At 32.7% G+C, this 19,097-nt stretch overlaps 2 protein-coding genes across 10 annotated transcripts in view; one reads left to right on the forward strand and one right to left on the reverse strand.

Annotated features, from left to right (window-relative positions):
- Positions 1-19,097, reverse strand: part of LOC124366111 (RING finger protein nhl-1) — a 356,620-nt gene that overhangs the window by 145,740 nt on the left and 191,783 nt on the right. The gene's annotated exons all lie outside the window — the stretch shown is intronic.
- LOC124366112 (venom plasminogen activator-like) lies at positions 805-10,066 on the forward strand. Its single transcript, XM_046822391.1, has 5 exons — positions 805-1,130; positions 5,427-5,478; positions 6,140-6,231; positions 7,632-7,927; positions 9,502-10,066. The coding sequence occupies exons 1-5, from the start codon at positions 888-890 to the stop codon at positions 9,863-9,865; spliced, it is 1,047 nt and encodes a 348-aa protein (XP_046678347.1). The 5' UTR covers positions 805-887; the 3' UTR covers positions 9,866-10,066.

The following is a 19,097-nucleotide window of genomic DNA, read 5'->3' on the forward strand; positions in this document are numbered from 1 at the left end:
AAAGGTTCTTGTTATACACTGTATTTATCAATCTAATAAAAAACATAAAGTTAAACTCAACATTATTGAATATCAAAAATGTATACAAATGAAACAAAAACATGTACTTATCTAAACTTATAATGGGCTAGGTATGTTAATCATGTTTATATACCACTTCAATAGTAAATAATCAAATAATCTAAAATAAAATGTTAAACATTGTTTAAAAAAATGTGTTTTATTCTATTGATTTAATAAAAATTATATTCCACTTCTTCTAATTACATTGGTTAGAGCTATATTGTGACTGCATCTGGTTACAGTTAGTTTTACACCAACACACATACAAGTGTACGCAATTAAAAACGGCCGCATGTTCGCCCTAATAGTTACCTAGTACACTTCCCTAATCAAATGTTGTATTATTATTTTATCTTAAAGTTATTAGAATATAAAAGTTATAACAAGAAAAAGTAAACATCGAATAATACACAGAAATTTATAGCGTACTGCTTAGTATTGAGTCTAAGATGTCACTGAATAACCCACTACAGAACGTCATGAGCTGGGCTCGCCACAAACTCTACTTGTCCCTTCAGCCGCAATCCCCGATTTGTTAATCCTGTAAATTTGACCGGAAATGAAGAGAACTTCGAGAAAAAGTATAGAACATTATATAATATACATGGGAAATAGAATACTACAGTCCTTATTTCACCTCTGAATAAAGGAGGTTCTTTATTTCATATTGCATCGCTTTAACAGAAACCAGTAAATTCAATATCTACAGCTATGCCACACAAGAATGCTTTCCACTCGTTAGGTGACTCATCAGCTGATCAATCAAAACAAAAATCTTTTGTCAACATCTCAAAACATTACTTGTGTTTGAATATGAAATTACAATGATAACAGCATATTTGGTAATTGTAGTGTTTCTATTCAGTGGCGTTAACTTTGAAAAAGGTAGCTCAAAGTATAAAAGATCGTTAACGATGGACAAAGCACCCTTCGCCACTGTCGTGTTCAGCAACAAAAACAAGTTCTTCTGCTCGGGCACCCTGGTCCACCTAGAGTACGTCCTCACTGCTGCTCATTGTCTCTACGACATGCACGGCACCCTCACCGAGGACGATACGTCGGTCACGGTACGTCATAAACTTGTTGCTCCATTATTTTTCCAGCTTATATGTGTGTAATTACACCTCGGTTAAGTTTTTTAGTGATCCATCCCGTCAATATTTGTCATGGAAGTCGAAAAAGATCTTTTGCCAGAAAGCTTGAACGACTAGTGGTTACCTGCCTGATTGTAACTATTTACTCCATTCTAAGCATAACTTACGCTATGAGCTTGATAAAGTAAAGGTTACATTTCTCTGATTTTCAGAACCATTAGTTCTAAAGTTTTTTTTTCATGTATACTTGTCAGAAAATGTTTTAGATTCGCATTTAGAAGTATTATGATTTCGTTGTAAATACTTCTGAATTTCAAAATTCAAGGTCATAGCTGTTACTTTTATTTAAATAAGGCAGTTAAGAACTTCAATATTCTGTTAAAACGAATCAAAAAATGAGTTACGTAGACGGAGATCTGAGTGTGCCGCAATACAAGGCGTAGTATCCGATTATAAAAAAAGCCTTCTTGACAGTTTACCAAACACAGAACATCACTACTAAATTTTGATCACCGGAAATCTAATCTCATCACTGCACACCTCAATTGATTTCTAGTTATTTTTGTCGTTTTATTTCGTTAATTGGTTTGCCGGTCATGGAACCTGATAGTCATAACAATAACAATTGAACCAGACAACTCGGTTGATTTGTCTAGTTGGCACGGCGGCTGGTATGAAGTAAGTAGATCAAGCAAGACATATAGGCCGCCATATATTACGCAAGATATATACGACGAGTCCGAACTGGACTCCGCCACACGTCTAAGTGTTCACGTACAAAGATATCTCAATCTAATACCCATAATTTACTACTAAATATTACTAAAATTAGCAAAATAAAGTTGCCAATGGAATAAAGCAGGGGGTTTGGAATAGAAGCGGTGTGACAGGGGTGCAGAGACGCGATGTGACGGGAACCGACCAATAATATTTTCCAGGGTTTGTCAAAGGTGAGTACGGCCCTGCATATCGTGCTCCAATAGTTATTTGTGTATAATCGTTCTCTTAATGTCTTTCAATAAAAGGAGATGCCGATCCCCTTTTTAAAAGCCTTATCCTGCCCGTCTACAATGAGCCACTGGCCACTGCGAGGATATTATCATCCAAAATAAGGGGGAGAGTCGATCAGTACAAAGACGATGGTACTACTAAAAGTGCTACGGTCAAAAACAGGATTTAAACTTTCGGTCTTTAATGGGTGAGTGATACTCAGACCCTAGTTTCAACGTCTTAGACCGCTTTGATATAGGAATTCTCAACAAATAAAATATTAACAAATAATTAAAAATTAATGATATTTATCTCATTACATGTCCAATTTGATAGGGAAACACATTATACCAATTTAATCTAAGAATATAACCTATAATAAATCATTCTGAAACTATCCATGTTGTCAATATAATTGCCAACTTATCTAAACAGAAATACAAATTTCTGATTATATGTAAAAAGGAATATACTTGCCAAGCCAATGAATAAAAAGTACTTTCAAGTTCATTGAATGAGTTTTATAAGATATAAAAACCCAAGAGTATATTACTCTAATTTATAATAAAGAACTGTACACCAATACGGTAACGCGGTGCACGGTGTATTCGGTATTTGTATAACTGTTGTTATTTGTATAGCACGATTGTGTGCTACAATTAGTTCTTCTAAGTTGCTCATAGGCAGCGCCACCGTCCGTCGTATGACGCCATGCTATCTCTCTCTTTGTCTTCCCTGTATTACACATATAAATCGTCATTAGATGCACTGTTATGCAGTTATTTCAGTTATATACTTAGTCGATCCTTATACCTGTATATGTAACACACTTACATACTATCTTCTAAATTTGAAGGAATCAGAAACTCACTGTTATCTATTTTGTATCATCGGTTTTGTATTATTTATTACATTCTAAACTACGAAATATGAATGACTACACGATGGCAACATAACAACATTGGGGATAACTTAGAGCACAATGTTAATCGTATCGTCAACCTATACTCTCATTACGCATTTAAAAGGGACGCTCTATGTACAAGAAATATAAAAGTAACAAATACCTAAACTCCTCACAAACATTATACCCGAAGTCATCGGCTTTTTTGTAATGCAATTATGTATTTGAAATGTACAGTATAATGAAGGGTTTAATAGAGAGTACCCTAGGAAAAGTACTGATTTTGATAAATATATATATATATATATATATATATATATATATATATATATATATCAATTATTAGACTTCTTGATATAAAGTTCCTTTAATATTTCAGCTTTTACCGTTTTTCAAAAAGGTATGATAAAAAATAAACAACACAGCAACAAAATTTACAAAAGTAAATAAATAAAAATTTACATAAATAAATAAACAGGAATTTTTTGAACATGTGATTAACACCAAAGAGAAATAAATAATATCATGAACAGAGAAAGAATTTAGAAAAGTAATTTAGAAAAAATAATACAATAATAAAAACAATTTATCATTTCATCTTTTATTCAGACCAAAGGGTACTTTTGATTTTAATATTAACTGATGTGCCTGCTCTAAATTGTCTAAGTTAATTTTGTTTCCATCTTCGGGTACTTTGCAAATACCTTCCAGTGAATAACATTGTTCAAAATTTTGTTGGTGGCCTAATGCGTGTTGTGAAACCAAGTTTTCATCCTGTTTTTTAGACGAACAACTATGATTATCCGTTCTTATGTGCAATGGATTTGTTGTCAATCCAACATAATCCATTGCACAATTTTTACATGTTAATTGATAAATTACATTTTTACTTTTGCAATTAATTTCACCTCTAATAGGGTAAGTTTTTTCATTGTATTACTACTGGTAAAAAAATTGGACGATTTTATAATTTTGCAAGTATTACATCGTTTGTCTTTACAGGGTTGACACTTAAAATTTTTCTTCTTTTCTGAATTTTGAATGTCAGTAGGTGGCAATTTGGGACGTACCAGAAGATTTTTCAGGTTAGTATTTCTACGAAACACTAGCCTGGGTGGTTTTGAAAATAAGTTTTTAGTAATTGGTGAAGATTCAAGAATTTTGTGTGCCGTTCTTAGAATTTTGTTTGTTTTTATATAAACCAGGAAAATATTTTGTTATAAATTTTACGTCATCATTCTTTTGGATTTTATGAACATTAGAGTGTTTATTTTGATTATTTATAAATTTTGAAGGATATTTTCTTTTGACAAATGCATTTCCAAGTTTTTCTAGATAATTTTGAAAATCTGCACTATCAGTACATAATTTTTTTGGCCCTAACTGACAAACCCTTTGGTACTGATTTTTTGACATGTACAGGATGGCAGCTGTTGAAATGTAGATAATCCATTGTGTTACTGTCTTTAATATGAATTTTTGTTTTGAGAAATCCAGATTTAATAAAAACATCTACATCCAAGAATGTTATGATTTCTTTAGAAAATTTCCAGGTAAATTTCAAAATCGAGAATTTGTTCAGATTTTCCAAAAATTCTTTTAAATTTTCAAAGCTATTATTCCAAATCATAAAAATATCTTCAATGAATCTCAACCATACAAGAGGTTTGTAGGATTGAGAATTCAAAAAAATCTTCTTCTAATTTTGCCATAAATAGATTAGCATACGCAGGTGCCATCCTGGTGCCCATAGCTGTTCCATTAATTTGGAGGTAATTTTTATCTTGAAATTTAAAGTTGTTCATAGTTAAAATAAAATTAAGTAATGTCATTATAAATTTTGTGCTGGGACTGGCTTGCTTAGGTCTAGTGGTTAAAAAACTATGAATTGCTTCTTCGCCCAAACTGTGAGGAATGTTTGTGTATAGAGACTGGACATCAATGGTAACCATAATTGCATCGCTGGGAATAGGTTACTTCATTTCATTCAATCTTTCGATGAAGTGTTTGTGTATTTTATATATGTATATATATATATATATATATATATATATATATATATAATAAATTACAAGAACAGGTATTTTAGAACTTGGTCGGTGAAAGAATTCGAGAAAATGCAATGGAATCGAGTGGATATTTAGTCGGAAGCTATAGATTATGATTTTTTTGTGTCAGTATATTAACGAGTGACAAACCTGAAAAAATAAATCTAGTTCAGTCGGAAGAGAAAGTTGGCTCTTTGAACTTTTTCATTGAGTAGACATTTTCTATAGTCACAAATTTACTGAAATAAAGGCATTTATATATTAACGTATTGAACGGTCTTTTTGCATCGTTTCAAACTGTTTTTTGTTTATACTTTTTTTTAAAAGGTGATGGCTGGCTCCGAGAAAGTAAAATTCGATGAAAATGAAGTTGCAACTGGTAAGTAACAGGGAAAGCATATTCTGTATTTTTCAAAACTCACAAATACTAACAACCCCTTTGAGTCCAATATGTACATATTGATCTTCAAAGTAAAAAAATTAGAAGATATTAATATACGATGTATATTTTCCGGTAAAATATACTTTTTTCATTCACAGGATGTCTTCTAATATTCTAGTAGGATTTTTGCGGAGCATTTCTTGTAAATGATTTTTCATTACTATACATATCATGAAGTACTAGAGTATTCATACTTGATGACATATGAAAATATGATTGGATATCTTTGAATGTTGTGTATGTGTTATTCACATTAATAGTACACACCAAAGCAATAAACGATCAATAGCATACCCTCTCAAATATTCTTTTCCAAATTTTGTAGTCATATATAAGAGCAATGTTTACAATTCGTTCGTACATTAAACAATAACCTACTCTTAGCTTCTCCTTGGGTATATAGCTGTTATTGTTTTAATCATATCTTTTTATATGCCTAAATAATTATGAATAATAGTTATGAATAGTCAAACAAAAACAAAATTAACTATATTTGTAACTACGTTTTACTAAACATTTTAGCTTTTCCCCCTCTACTTAGGGTGACTAGTACATATAAAAATAGCTTTTCAGCATTGTTTTGTGTTATTTTGTTCAGGGAAAGTCCAGCTACGAGGAAGCAAGCGAATAATGATACACCATGGTTATACCTGGTCAGAAAACTTCGTAAAAGATCTCGCTATAATACATGTAAGTCTACATTACGCTTCATTAACACCTAACTGTAAGAGTATTTCAGGTTGCAGGTCAGGACCAAGAAGTAACTTGTTAGGATCCAGGAGAGGTTTTGCTAGAATACAAAATACTGTATGTGTTATTTGGAGAAATACGTATATAAAAGTAATTCCTGGAAACAATTTCCTGTAGAAGTTTAATTACGGAATCTGTTCTCAAGATATGTTGCGAAAAGTCAGAGTTCACTAAAGCTCAGCAAATTACTATGGAGAGGCATGTACTATCATGTATCTGAATTTTACAAACGTGTAAATAATTTATCATGCAAAATGTCAAGTATATATCTCAACAGGTTCTCGAGATTCCTTGCGGAAGACAGACAGATAGCAGATGAATCTTATCAGCCTCCGTGAGCTACGGTAAATACAAAATCAAGTCTGTGACTCACGGGATATTTTTGTAGACAGTTAAATTCGTTAACGTTAAGCAAATCTTCATAAAGGGACATTCCCCATCATCGAACGTTGCCTACGTTGAAATGTATTTCCATGCAAAGAGCAAGTCTATAGTTCAAAAGTTCTCGAAATATCCTGCGGAAGACAGGAATACAGAAGAATTTTACCAGACCACGAGTTATACGCTTTGCTCATGCTTGCCGTCAAACAATAAAACGTTCAGGTTTCAGATAAAAGTTCAAATATACACTTAATATTATTCTTGAGATGTGCTGCAAGAGACAGAAAATACAAAAAAGTAGTTATGAAAGAGATCTATCATATAACTAGTTTTGTAGGAATGAAGTTTCATGTAAAATTTAAAGCATACAGAGGAAGTTTTTTTGGAGATAGACTGCCCCATGATTCATCAACACTTTTATTCAGGCAGGTTCCATAGGAGTGTTTAAATAAAAAAATGCAAATACTTTGTCATCGAACGTTGAATTTGTATATGTTGGAATCAGTAAGGCAACATTTGTTTATCTGTTAAATCTCTGATGATTGCATTAAAGTTGTTTAAAAATGTATTAATTGTGCTATTTTCTCAATTTATGATTACCCATAAGAGTAATGTACGAATACTACCTAACACTCAGGCAAATGCTATGACAAGACATGCATCATCATAGAACTCGGTGTTGTCTTTAAGGAAGTGAACGTCATACAAAATTTCAACTCTAAAATATAAGTTTATTTTCGATGGATCTTGCAGGCAGAGAGACGGAAAGTTAACATTTAAATTCTTCTAAGCTCTTCGAATGTTATCCCTCGGTAACGCTAAGCCAATCGCTAATAGAAGCAAGGTATAAGTTGAAACGAGGCATAAAATGCCTATTTCTCTGAATAAAGGCTCTTACTTGATAAAAAGTACTATAGTAAGAGCTATAATTTTGTTCTTAAACTTCTTTTCGGTTTTAGGTCAGAACCCCTTTCAACAAGACGGAGCACGTTGATGTGGCACCTCTGCAGAAATCAAATGCAACTAAAAAGATGCAAACTCGGGAGTATCCCTGGAACATTACAGATTTCCATTCGCTTAGGCGCCACGAAGTTGGAACCTGGGTGTCGCATATCTGTGACGGTTATTGGTATGGAGATTCACCGCATCAAATCGAGAGCCACATGGGAAATATTATAAGGGAACACACTATCACAGTTATGAAACATTGTTATTGCCTGGAGAAAGTGCGATCTCTGCGGTCTCCCTTCAACATGTAAGTGGTTCCAATTCCCGTTAGCACTTAGTTTGGAAGTGTTATGAATGATCAGCAGTGGAATACAACCAAAGGCACCGAATCATGGGGTTTCTTATACAACTCTTGTTCGGCAAGTCATAAGATTTGGATCCCATCTCTGCCTTGCACAAAGTCAATGCTCTTGTAGGTTTGTATTGGTGGTTGGGTAAAATAGTAAGATATAATAGTACTAAAATCTGACATAAATTTAGAAACGAAAATAAAATAAAATATAGCTTTATTATTAAGTGGGAGTTAGAGCTTTTTTGCCCCCTAATAGATAAACCTTAAGAGAAAATAAAAGAAATATGATAATAATTCCCTTTAAATCATATAACATACAGTATATTTAACAATTATATTAAACAGAGGTAAAAGACAGACTATAAACAAAATTATACAAAAGTCCTGAATTAATATTATTACAAAACACAATATAAAAATAAGACCTTATATATATATATATATATATATATATATATATATATATATATATATATATATATCTGTAGGTGTTTGTTTGTGTGAGTGTGTGTGCGTGTTCACTTAGGCAATAGAATTGTCATAATAATCAAGTTTTAAGCTGTAATATGTTATTCATTTAACCATTTCTCATTTCACATGCACCCTGCAGGAACCATCAACCACCACCAATGTTTGGCCCTCAACAAGTCTTTAACCTCCGGCCTAAGCAAGTGCGGAAGGTTTATAGCCTGTCAGTTCTTAAAAATATTTACAGGAAGTAATACACCCAAATTTGAAGCCTAAGGTATGGTTTAAGAGACCAATGTATTCAATTCAGGGCTGCATCCAGTAATTAATTTTGTGGAAGTCTTTAATCACAATTTTCAAATTTCTAAGACCCACAGGAAGTTACATCCCTGAATCCAAGTCTTACATGATAAGTGCGGAGGTACGAGAGCAAAACGGTAAGAGGATTTTGTCAAACATTTTATATCGTTCAGTGATACAATAAATTAGTACCACTACGTTCCTGATGTGTAATCTCATTTATTCGTAAGACAAATAAGTATACTAATCCATAACTACAGTATGGGTTAAAATTACAAATCTGACCAGTCCGTTGTGGCACGTATAAGTCAGAACTGACAACAACAATATTCTGTGTTCACTCAACGCACGTTAGTTCTGAATCACGCACTTAATAAAAACATAGACGTAATAAACACAATTATTTATCCGTACTATCAAATACAGTTATAATTTTACAATAGACCTGCACTTAACGACCAACGACTTAACACTCACTTATATAAAACTAGATTGCAGTTATGTGTTAGGTTAGTTGTTATACAACTCAGAAAGAAATCGGATTGTAGATCTTGAATAATAGTGTCATAGATTATTTGTGTCACTGAGCAATGGAAAATGCCAGGAAAAATCATATTTTCTTCACAATCTTTCTATTTTCAAACAATAAACAGAGCGGTAAAATGAAATGTTGCCAAAGTATTTTAAAGTTCAGTGTTTTCCTTGATCCAATCCAATCCATTCATGTGGAATACTACAACCCAAAACTTTGTCTGCCGCAGCATCAAGGTGAAGAACATTTTCCTTTGCGACAACCTGGGCACTCCCGTTAATCTCTGCTGCGGGGACAACGGTGGAACTCTGTTGTGCAATAATATGCTCCGAGGAATAGCCACCACGGTGTTCCATTACAAGAGCCATGACGACGAGTCTTGCGTAACCCACACCACCCACGACTGCTGTCACCCCCAGGAAGAGAAACCCCACCCTTGTGGGGGCGGCATGAGCATGAGTGTGTTCACCGACCTCTGCTACTTCAGTGAGTGGCTGTACCAACATATACCCGGCTACCCTCTCACCGACCAGCATTGTAAGCCGGTTGGAAAGTCCTCCGTGATGCTGGGTAGGTCAGATATTGATTATTAGAAATGTTGAATCGGGACAGTTTCCTTAGAAGAGAGTCCAGAGACAAAGTTAACCTCAGAAACTTATCGCACGACTGCAGGAGAAAGGTAATAATAGATGAGAGAAGAAATTCATGATTAAGGGTCAGTAATAAATGAATGTGTGCAGCAAAGTTTCAAAATTATCTGCACAACTATATAAATCAATATTTTGTATATTTGGAAATAGATATAAAATAAAAAAATAGTTATTCTCTTTTGCTTTATTACTGGTGCTCTTATTTTATTTTTCTGTAGCAATATTAAACAAGTAAATTTTAAATGAACGTTATTATTAATTTTAATAAAACCCACTTACTTCATTGTAATGGTCCGATAGCACATTAATGAAGGAGAATTTGTTTTATTGATTATAGTCTGGTCGATATGATAATTAAAGGTATCGAAAGTCGAAGACACTTCATGTGTATTTATTAACTTATAAAAGGCATTCGGATGCTTGAATCACCAACCCTCACTTACAAACAGAAATATTGCTTGCTTAAAAAACAAAATAAGTTACGATGAGTGCCACGCAAGTACCTCAAATCACAACTTATTAATAGAACACATTTATTAGAAATTTTAGACGTTAGATTGGTGAAAAGGGGGTTGTACTATAGAGCTCCAGGGCTTCATATTTAGTCCACTCTTCTTTCTAATACGTCAAGTAAAAAGCAAACCAGAAACAATTCGGTAAACTACAATAAAGAGAGAAAGATTGAGAGAGAGAGAGAGAGAGAGAGAGAGAGAGAGAGAGAGAGCGATGGGGGGGGCGAGTGATGGTGGGGGATGAAGAGGGGGGTTGTGAACAAACAATTCAATATAATACTATTTTATGTTTTAAAATAGATATCAAATACAAAAATTGTTATTCCCGTTTTGTTTTATTACTAGCGCTCTTATTTTCTTTTTTTCACATGGCTCTTCCAACTCTAATATTAGTAGTCAATATATATGATATTTGTAATAATTCCATGACCACTATTAATTGTGGTATAATTTGCTACATAACCAAGTTTTTCTTTCAATCAATACAGAAATATATCATAATAGATGAATTCATTGAAAAGTTTTTGAAAGGGATGTAAATATTAAATTACCTCGGATTATGGAGATTTTAACCCCACACTGATTAAAGTCTTTGTCGGAGCTACAAAAATAAGAGTTAAATCATCGTCGGTAATGGATATCGTCACCCTCTATTTGGATGCCAATTTCGTTTATTATGGTAAATTTTTTTCAAAAAATTATGTATCATACTAACTTCACAAAAATGTCTATATTAAAAAAATACAAATTGGATCTCGTCTATTTCGTTGTTGGGGTTGAAACATTCGTGTTATGACACGTAAGGGCAACTGGAAGCGCCACTGGATAATTAATACGAATTGCTAATCTTGTTAAAAAAATATTATTTAGGCCAAAAGCGTTCTTTATTTTTAAAAAAAATTGAAATAAACCCCCTCGTGCCCTAAATTTTTGTGAAAATGGTTATGTAGTTTAAATAAAAAATTATAATATTTTATAGCAATATTTTTTATTACTATCTAAGTTTAAATATCCATAACAGCGAAACCCTATTTTGATATGTATTTGGTTTTTGCATTTATATAAATAAGGACGGCGTCCAGTATTAGTATATTTTTAAATAGGTTTTTGCCCTGAAAATGGCATCATGTGATTCTAGTGTTACCTTAATTTAAATAATAAACATTAGAACCCCAGGTACTACACTGTGAATTGTGATAATAACGTTAAAGAACTAAATCTAATTCATATCACGCAGGTAAAATTTTGATTTTCACGACGAATCTTAAATAAAATATTTCTCAATGTTATCTTCTATATTACATCTTAACTTATACAGTATGTACTTTCTAAATCTGTTTATTACTTTCTGAAAACACAATTTTTCCAGCATTTGTTATTGCTAACAGCAATAGTGCATGACTTGTGGTTCAGTAAGTCAAGGAAATTGTGTCATAGTTTAGCTTGAATAGTACGTAACGTAACAATGGATGGACACAAGTTGTATTTACACCCGAAGAGATATGAAACGTCATATATAAAAGCTCGCGCTTATTTTGGCTTTGCTCCAAATCTAGGAGCCCCCTGATTTGAGGCCATTTGACACCCCAGGTGTTTCTTTATTGTCTCTGTATGGCCGTAATATAGCACTTATTATTGCCTGCTTCCTTCTGGGCCATCTCAATTTAGGCAATCTCGATGGGAGTGCGTTTTACTAGGTGAGCGTTAGCAAATGCTTTCAATAGTAAGTCTAGAGCAATGTCGTGATATATGCATGTCGGTCTGTGTGTTCCTATCAAATCTCAAGAAACACTCTTAAACTCAACGGGCTGTAAAACATTCTTTCATAGTTGGCCTGTTCATGTGACACTGTCTGTCCGTAAATCTTAATGGTACTTCGAGATCAAAAAGTAATGTAGATTTTTTATTTTGTTTTAGTCAACATCGATTTTTATTGCGGTACATTTGTAAATTATATATTATGTGGCTACACTTTATGGGACATGTTTACAATAGGTTTGGGAGTAACCACGATGACCAAGTTAAAACAAAGGGTAAATATTTTTATTTATACTATGAGAGTATTCGAAATGATATTTTAACATTTGACACAGTAACATATATAGATTTCAATGTGTCAAATTTCACTTTTATCTTAAATTTTGCATTATATTAAATACTGGCTGTTTCCGCGGCTTCGCATGCGTATCATAAGCCTTGCTCATGTATAAGCACTGTTGGTTCAACTGAATTATATTTCAAACACCATTGCAGAGTTTACCATGTTGCAAAGATCGAGAGAATCTGTCAAAAGTGTATGTTTATAGCCATTGTACACGTACATGTACTTTATTATAAAGTGGTAAAACACTCAAGCTTTATGTTCAAACCAGAAATTGATATTACAGACAAATATACATAAAAAACCTAGGGCCTTGACAGTGTTTGGCTATGTAATAATTATATGTAACTGCCCTTTGATAACCATTATACTTTGCAGCTCCGCCGCCTGGTGGTGAGTTACATCTATAGACATACGATATAATCGTTCTACGTGGGAACATATATATATATATATATATATATATATATATATATATATATATATATATATATATATTAATTAAGTGATTTAAAATTATATATTTAAACAATTTTATCTATCTCTGTGTTTAGGAAAAGGTTGAATTTACTTGTTTCGAAACCATACGTTTTTGTTGTTTACAGTGTGTTTATAACCTTCATTCTTAATTTGTTTATATTTTATTTATACAAGCGTTTGTTAATTTCACTGAAAGGTGACGAAATATTAAGCAGTAAAAGTTAAGAAACGTGTCTTGTTCTTACACACACGTTGTAATGGTAGCAGACAGCCATTTAAAAACTAATACTGTCATGAAAGCTAATTAATGGGGCGTCCAAACCATTAGTAAGGTGGCCATTTACAATCCATGTCGAGTCTTAGAATGCATCAAAATGCAAATTATACCTGTAGAATGTGCCTAGATCGCTAAGGGGTTGGGTTAAGGGAAATATTGAATGCAATCCATGAGATTAATATACAAGAATTAATATGAAATGTTTATGTAAGTGTCCTATAATCACCTAAATTTAGGTATAAAAGTCTTCAATAATTGTTTTATTGTTTAAACGCTTAATTTTCCAAATTAAATTTCACAATTTCATTTCAAAGAGGTGCTAAATTAACATTTTTTGCGATGTAAAAATTTAATTTGGCCCAGGATAAACGAAAATAAGTTTGTTAACTTAATCTATAATAAAAATGAAAAGACTTATATAATATAGGTCCGTCTTGTAACCTTTAATGTTAGGAGGAAATATATAACTAAATTATGACTTTGCGGCCTATAATGACTTTTCCGAACGAGGCCGATATATTGAAGGATTATATTTATCTCAAAAATATCTTGAATCGGTGGATAAAAATAAACAAAACAAAATTTTTTATGATATTGCCAATTAGTTTTAACAAGAAGAATAATTTACTTCTTAATTAAAAAAATGGGATTCATTATAATAACATTAATCTATTTTTTTTAATTGTAAATAAGAAAGGGAATGCGTTAAACACCTCATAAATATTATTTATATAAGCATACTGTAATTAGTGCTTGGTTGATGTGAGTAATCCCTGGACAACCTGTAATCTGTAAAGTAAAAAAAGTTCACAAATTACTTACTCCACTGATAACAAAATTAAAAATATGTGTAAGTTGTTAAACAATTTTTAATATTTAAAGTCTTAATCAAGTTGAAAATAGTGATTTATTATACATTTCAGTGTTCTTTTACTTTTCTCTAATTAAATGTTTAATAGAGATGTCAAGTTTCTAAAATGTTGTAAAAGTTGACATTGATGGAAAGCTCTAGATAATTATGTATCTAATCACCAACGTCACGGGATGAGACAAGACGTGTGACGATATGTCGAGACTTGCACAAAAGGGTTCATTACTGGTTGAGTTCAATGTTACTGACATCAACTGTGATTATGCAGCTTGTGATCATTTTGTATTGAAACTTTCAATAGAGTACACGTCAAAACTTTTACTTTGCTAAATATTAAAACAACCTACAAGTACTGTGTGATAGTTTCAATCTTTATCAAACTTTGGTTCAGGTTTTAATTAGAAAAAGTGTGCTTAACGTTTTATAAACTATAATCCATTCCATTAAATCTAATTATAGTGGATGTTAAAGAGCCTTGCTATTTAGCTAACTAGGTTAATTTAATATGTGTTTTAATAAGTAGGATTGAAATTAATTATCAACGGTAATAGATGAATACGATGAACTGAACGTTGTATAAACATGCGAAGCTAAAATAAAAAGTTTAATTGCTAATTAATTAATGGAAATAACCTGCAGAAAACGTGAAGAATAGAGTAGCTTATTTATAAAACATGAGGGATTATCCACTTAATTCTTTTTTTAAGTTATCCCATCAATTCTTATCAAATAAAAATTATAGGACTGTATAAAAAACTTCTTTTTAAACCTTTTTTTGCTATAGATGGTTTAAAAAGACATTGGATATTAGATATTTGCTATTATTATATGTAACATATATATATATATATATATATATATATATATATATATATATATATATATATATATATATATATATCACACGCTATCCTAACGTAAAATAATGGAAGATTTATGAAATCCTTAAAAAAGACTTGTATTGGTCATTGATGTATTGTTATCTTCAGAACACAAGCGTGAGGTATTAACATAATATATCGTACCCCAATTAGTAAGTTTTTTATAACTCATTGTGAAATTCTCCTTTTCACTATTATGGGCGAGTTACTTTGTATGTTGAGTAAGTTTAATAAAAATAAATTTATTTGTATACTTATGAAAATATATTTAAAGAAATATTAATGTTATTAAAGCCAAATTTATACATAAGTGATAAAAATTTTTTACTAATCAGGTAATATTAACAATATATTTATACTACTGTCTCGGGTGAATAGAAATGCATATAGGACAAAATATTAGGCATTCTCCATCGTTATTTTTTATAAAATTATGTTATAATTTTGGGAATTCTTGTACGTATGTATGTAAAAAGAGGCCAACTTAAATCTCTAGTTCTATCATTTGGTGAAATTTGTTAATTACCTATGTTTTGGTAATTATCATTTATTCCTAAAAATTATACGAGTTGGTCATTTAACAATACTTGTGTAGCCTACTTATTAATAGTTGTCTTGGGTGTGTTGATTTATTTTAAGTAGTTTTTTTTATTTATTAAAATTACTTATTGTTTAAGCTATTTATACTTAGTCAAACAAAGTTCATTTGAAATACTATTACAACATTTAATGTTTATCAATACTTCAAGACAGTATGTCTTAGTGCAAATTGTTGTATTAAAAAAATGCATAATATGAGCTATTGTAATGAATAAATGCTTCAATAGTTCTGTGGAAAACGACTATTTATTTATATAAAGAGTGCCACAACAATGAGGTAAGGGTAACTATAAAAAACGAGAGGGAATAACAGAGCAAGAAATATATTATAGTTAGGGTCGACATCTAGAGATCTAGGTTGGGTAAACATCGTGCTCTGTTGTATAAGGTCGGCAAATAGAGACACTTTTGTACATTTATATTTCACACTTCACTTCCTTGGAAAAAGCTTTTTCCGTTTGACCATCTATGTTGTCCATTATCATGATTACCGTTTGCAAGTAGTTCTCATTTTTGAGTCTGCAATTCATATTTTAACACGAATCATTCTATTATTGTACAGTATATGAGCAAAAATGTAAATCTTTGTAGGTTGGTAATCAGGTACCTCCGTGTGACACTCGTGTTTTAATTCTCCCGAAATAAATTACTTTAAAGTGTTCGTTGCGTGGTCTATAATGAAAAATAATATTATCAGGTAATTTTATTTACGTAGTTCTTGTACTGGTTATAATACATGCCAATTTAGTGGAACACTGTTCTTTATTGTTGAAAGTAATTAGTGGAGGTTAGAAGTGAAATCATCGTGCTTAATGAATTCCACGAAGATGGATCAACCGGTATAAATATGAACTGATCAAACCACTACGCATCTGTCTCGCGCATTGCAGTGCAGCCGCCGCATGGGTTACTACTGTCCCGCGGGGAATCCCTGTTCCCCTCACTGATAAAGGCTTAGTTGTTAGATATCTTCCCTGCTAGTAGATTTTTCTGGCTACGCCGCAGCGCCTGCAATTTCTTGATACCAAACCCGCATTGCTGGTATTCTCTGTCTTTCAGGCAGTTGCTACCCGGGTGGGCCTATATACCGATTTGAATTAACATAATATTAATATCATGAAATCTGTTCAAATAGAGAAAACATGCATTATTATTGACCGTTATAAATATCGCTATGACAGGGCGCTGGTCAGTGGTGAGGTTATTTGGAGGTGTCTTGGGAAGGATTGCTTTGCGTAAGTTCGCACTACTTCTGATTATACAGAGATAATACGCCGTAAACACTCACATACCGGCAAACACCCCGTTACAATGCGATCTTTGACCCCTTTCTTGTTATCGCCTGAGACCTCATCTGTCAAAAGTAGTACAGTATCTACTCCGTTGACCTCTCAAATCTTGATAGTGCCGAAAACTGTAGACAGACAATGCCAAACAGACAATTTATGCTTGAAATCTAAAGATGAACTGATTGTTCGTATTAATGAATTAGTAATCCAAAGAAACAGTTTAATTGAAAAAGTCCAAGCAATAACAATCGAACAAGAACAAAGCATCGCTGTTTGAAGCAGCGTTTGGACCTGTTTATTCGACTCAAATTAGTTATCAACTGAAAACGATAAATTAAATAACGAAATTGAAAGTCTTAAATCCGATTTATCTATCCTATCCTTATAAAATAAAACCAACCAATAAATATAATAGTTTCTTTGAATGACAATATCAACTGTTTAAATGTTAGGGTTGAAACCCTACACAAGAATAATGATGTATCTGATAGAATGATGCACAAAACGCCGTTCCTCGATCCTGTTGTTCTGGTAGCGCCGGTGCCTCCTGTACCAACATCTAACAAGTACCACGAACATCATGAAGTTATACATCCAACAATAGTAGGTCACGATGAAAATTTGGAAAAACGTTATTCATTGCGGACCAATAAAAGAAGGCGAAATATAAAGCAGAAGATACATTTTAATATATCTGTATCATTGTACAGTGATAAACACGGGAGAGGTCCTAATCAACTTCTTGATAAAAAGTTCAATTCTAAGACATCTTTACTAAAACCTAGTTCAGTACTACCAGGTGCCCCCATTAAAGAAATTGTCAAAACGGTTAGTGCCGACCAGAAATACATAAAGGAAAACGAATTTCGGATTTGCATTGCTGGGACTAACAACCTAGAACGGCCCGATATAAATATTCGACGAGTCGTTGTGGCATACGAAACTATGGTGGAATCCTTACCCAAAGTGTATTTTCTCGTCTCTACAATCCCCACAAGATTTGACCTTAGTTCTTATTGTGGAGAAAATATAAATATAAGAACATTTAACAAACATTTTAAAGAACTAGCAATTAATTTCCCGGACATAAAGCCATTGGACTTGGATTCCCAACAACGTCACTTATTCCGATTCTTGCATTTCAATCACGCGAGTGACATAGCTAATTATATATTTCATATTATTTGAAAATGGGCAGTACAGAAAGGAAATAAGCCAATAACACCAGCCAGGGCTCCTGATCCAGTTTTACTGTCAGTGTCTGGTCCTTCTGGCCTAAAAACTGGCGATTCGTCACTCTCAAATTTTACCGATTTCCCGCCTCTGCCTGGTCGTAATGACGCTGCATCGCTTCATCGACATCAACCTCTTGTTCCATCGTATCCTCTATCTTTAGTCTGTTCAATTCCTTCGCTCACGCCTGAATCTCTTCTGACTACAGGGGAACCTTTTATGTCCGATCCGATTCCAGCAATTGTAGAAACTTAAATAAGTCTCTATGCGACGTAAACAGCACTAATAATTTAAATCCACTTCCCATAAATACTTTTACTCCTCATACTGGATATAGTGCAAGGGTTTCATAAGGACCCTTTGAAGACTGTTAGTTTTCGTGTAATTAACGTAAAGCAATTCTGTATTGTGAAGAATTTTGAAGTTTGTGCGATTGAACCGTAAAATGATAATTATATATATCTACAAGCCAAGTGGTAGTAATGACAAAATATTCCTTACACAACTAGACCTGATATAGATTCACTTGTTCATTTTGGTTATGACCTGGTATCGATCGGTGATTTCAACATTGAAGTTCATATTTCCGGGAACATCGCTTCTAGTTGGCACAATGTACTACGGTCTGCAGGATTATACTGCACTAATTTTAAACCTACCAGAGGCAAAGCTTGCATCGACAACATTGCTACCAACCTGGATCTTTCTTTTTACAGAGTAGAATTTCATGACTGGTCCATATCAGATCACAGTTTTCTGAGTATGGAGATATCTGAGGCATACACAAAATTCAACACGGTGTATTTTGGGAATCGGAACTCAACGAATGAAAATCGTTCAATTAAATATCGACTGACTTCCAAAACTCTGTTAGGCGATTTTTCACGCACCTTAAGCTTAATAGATTATGATTCCACTCTTAGCCGTTTGG

The sequence above is a fragment of the Homalodisca vitripennis genome, chromosome 7 (assembly GCF_021130785.1).
Source record: "Homalodisca vitripennis isolate AUS2020 chromosome 7, UT_GWSS_2.1, whole genome shotgun sequence".
NCBI classification, from domain to species: domain Eukaryota; kingdom Metazoa; phylum Arthropoda; class Insecta; order Hemiptera; family Cicadellidae; genus Homalodisca; species Homalodisca vitripennis.

Bases quoted from the DNA above. Each gene is read 5' to 3' on its own strand.
- LOC124366112 (XM_046822391.1), top strand. From the start codon at position 888: ATGATAACAGCATATTTGGTAATTGTAGTGTTTCTATTCAGTGGCGTT. The intron at 5,479-6,139 runs GTAAGTAACAGG...TATTTTGTTCAG, and splicing joins TGAAAATGAAGTTGCAACTG to GGAAAGTCCAGCTACGAGGA. The intron at 6,232-7,631 runs GTAAGTCTACAT...TTTCGGTTTTAG, and splicing joins AAGATCTCGCTATAATACAT to GTCAGAACCCCTTTCAACAA.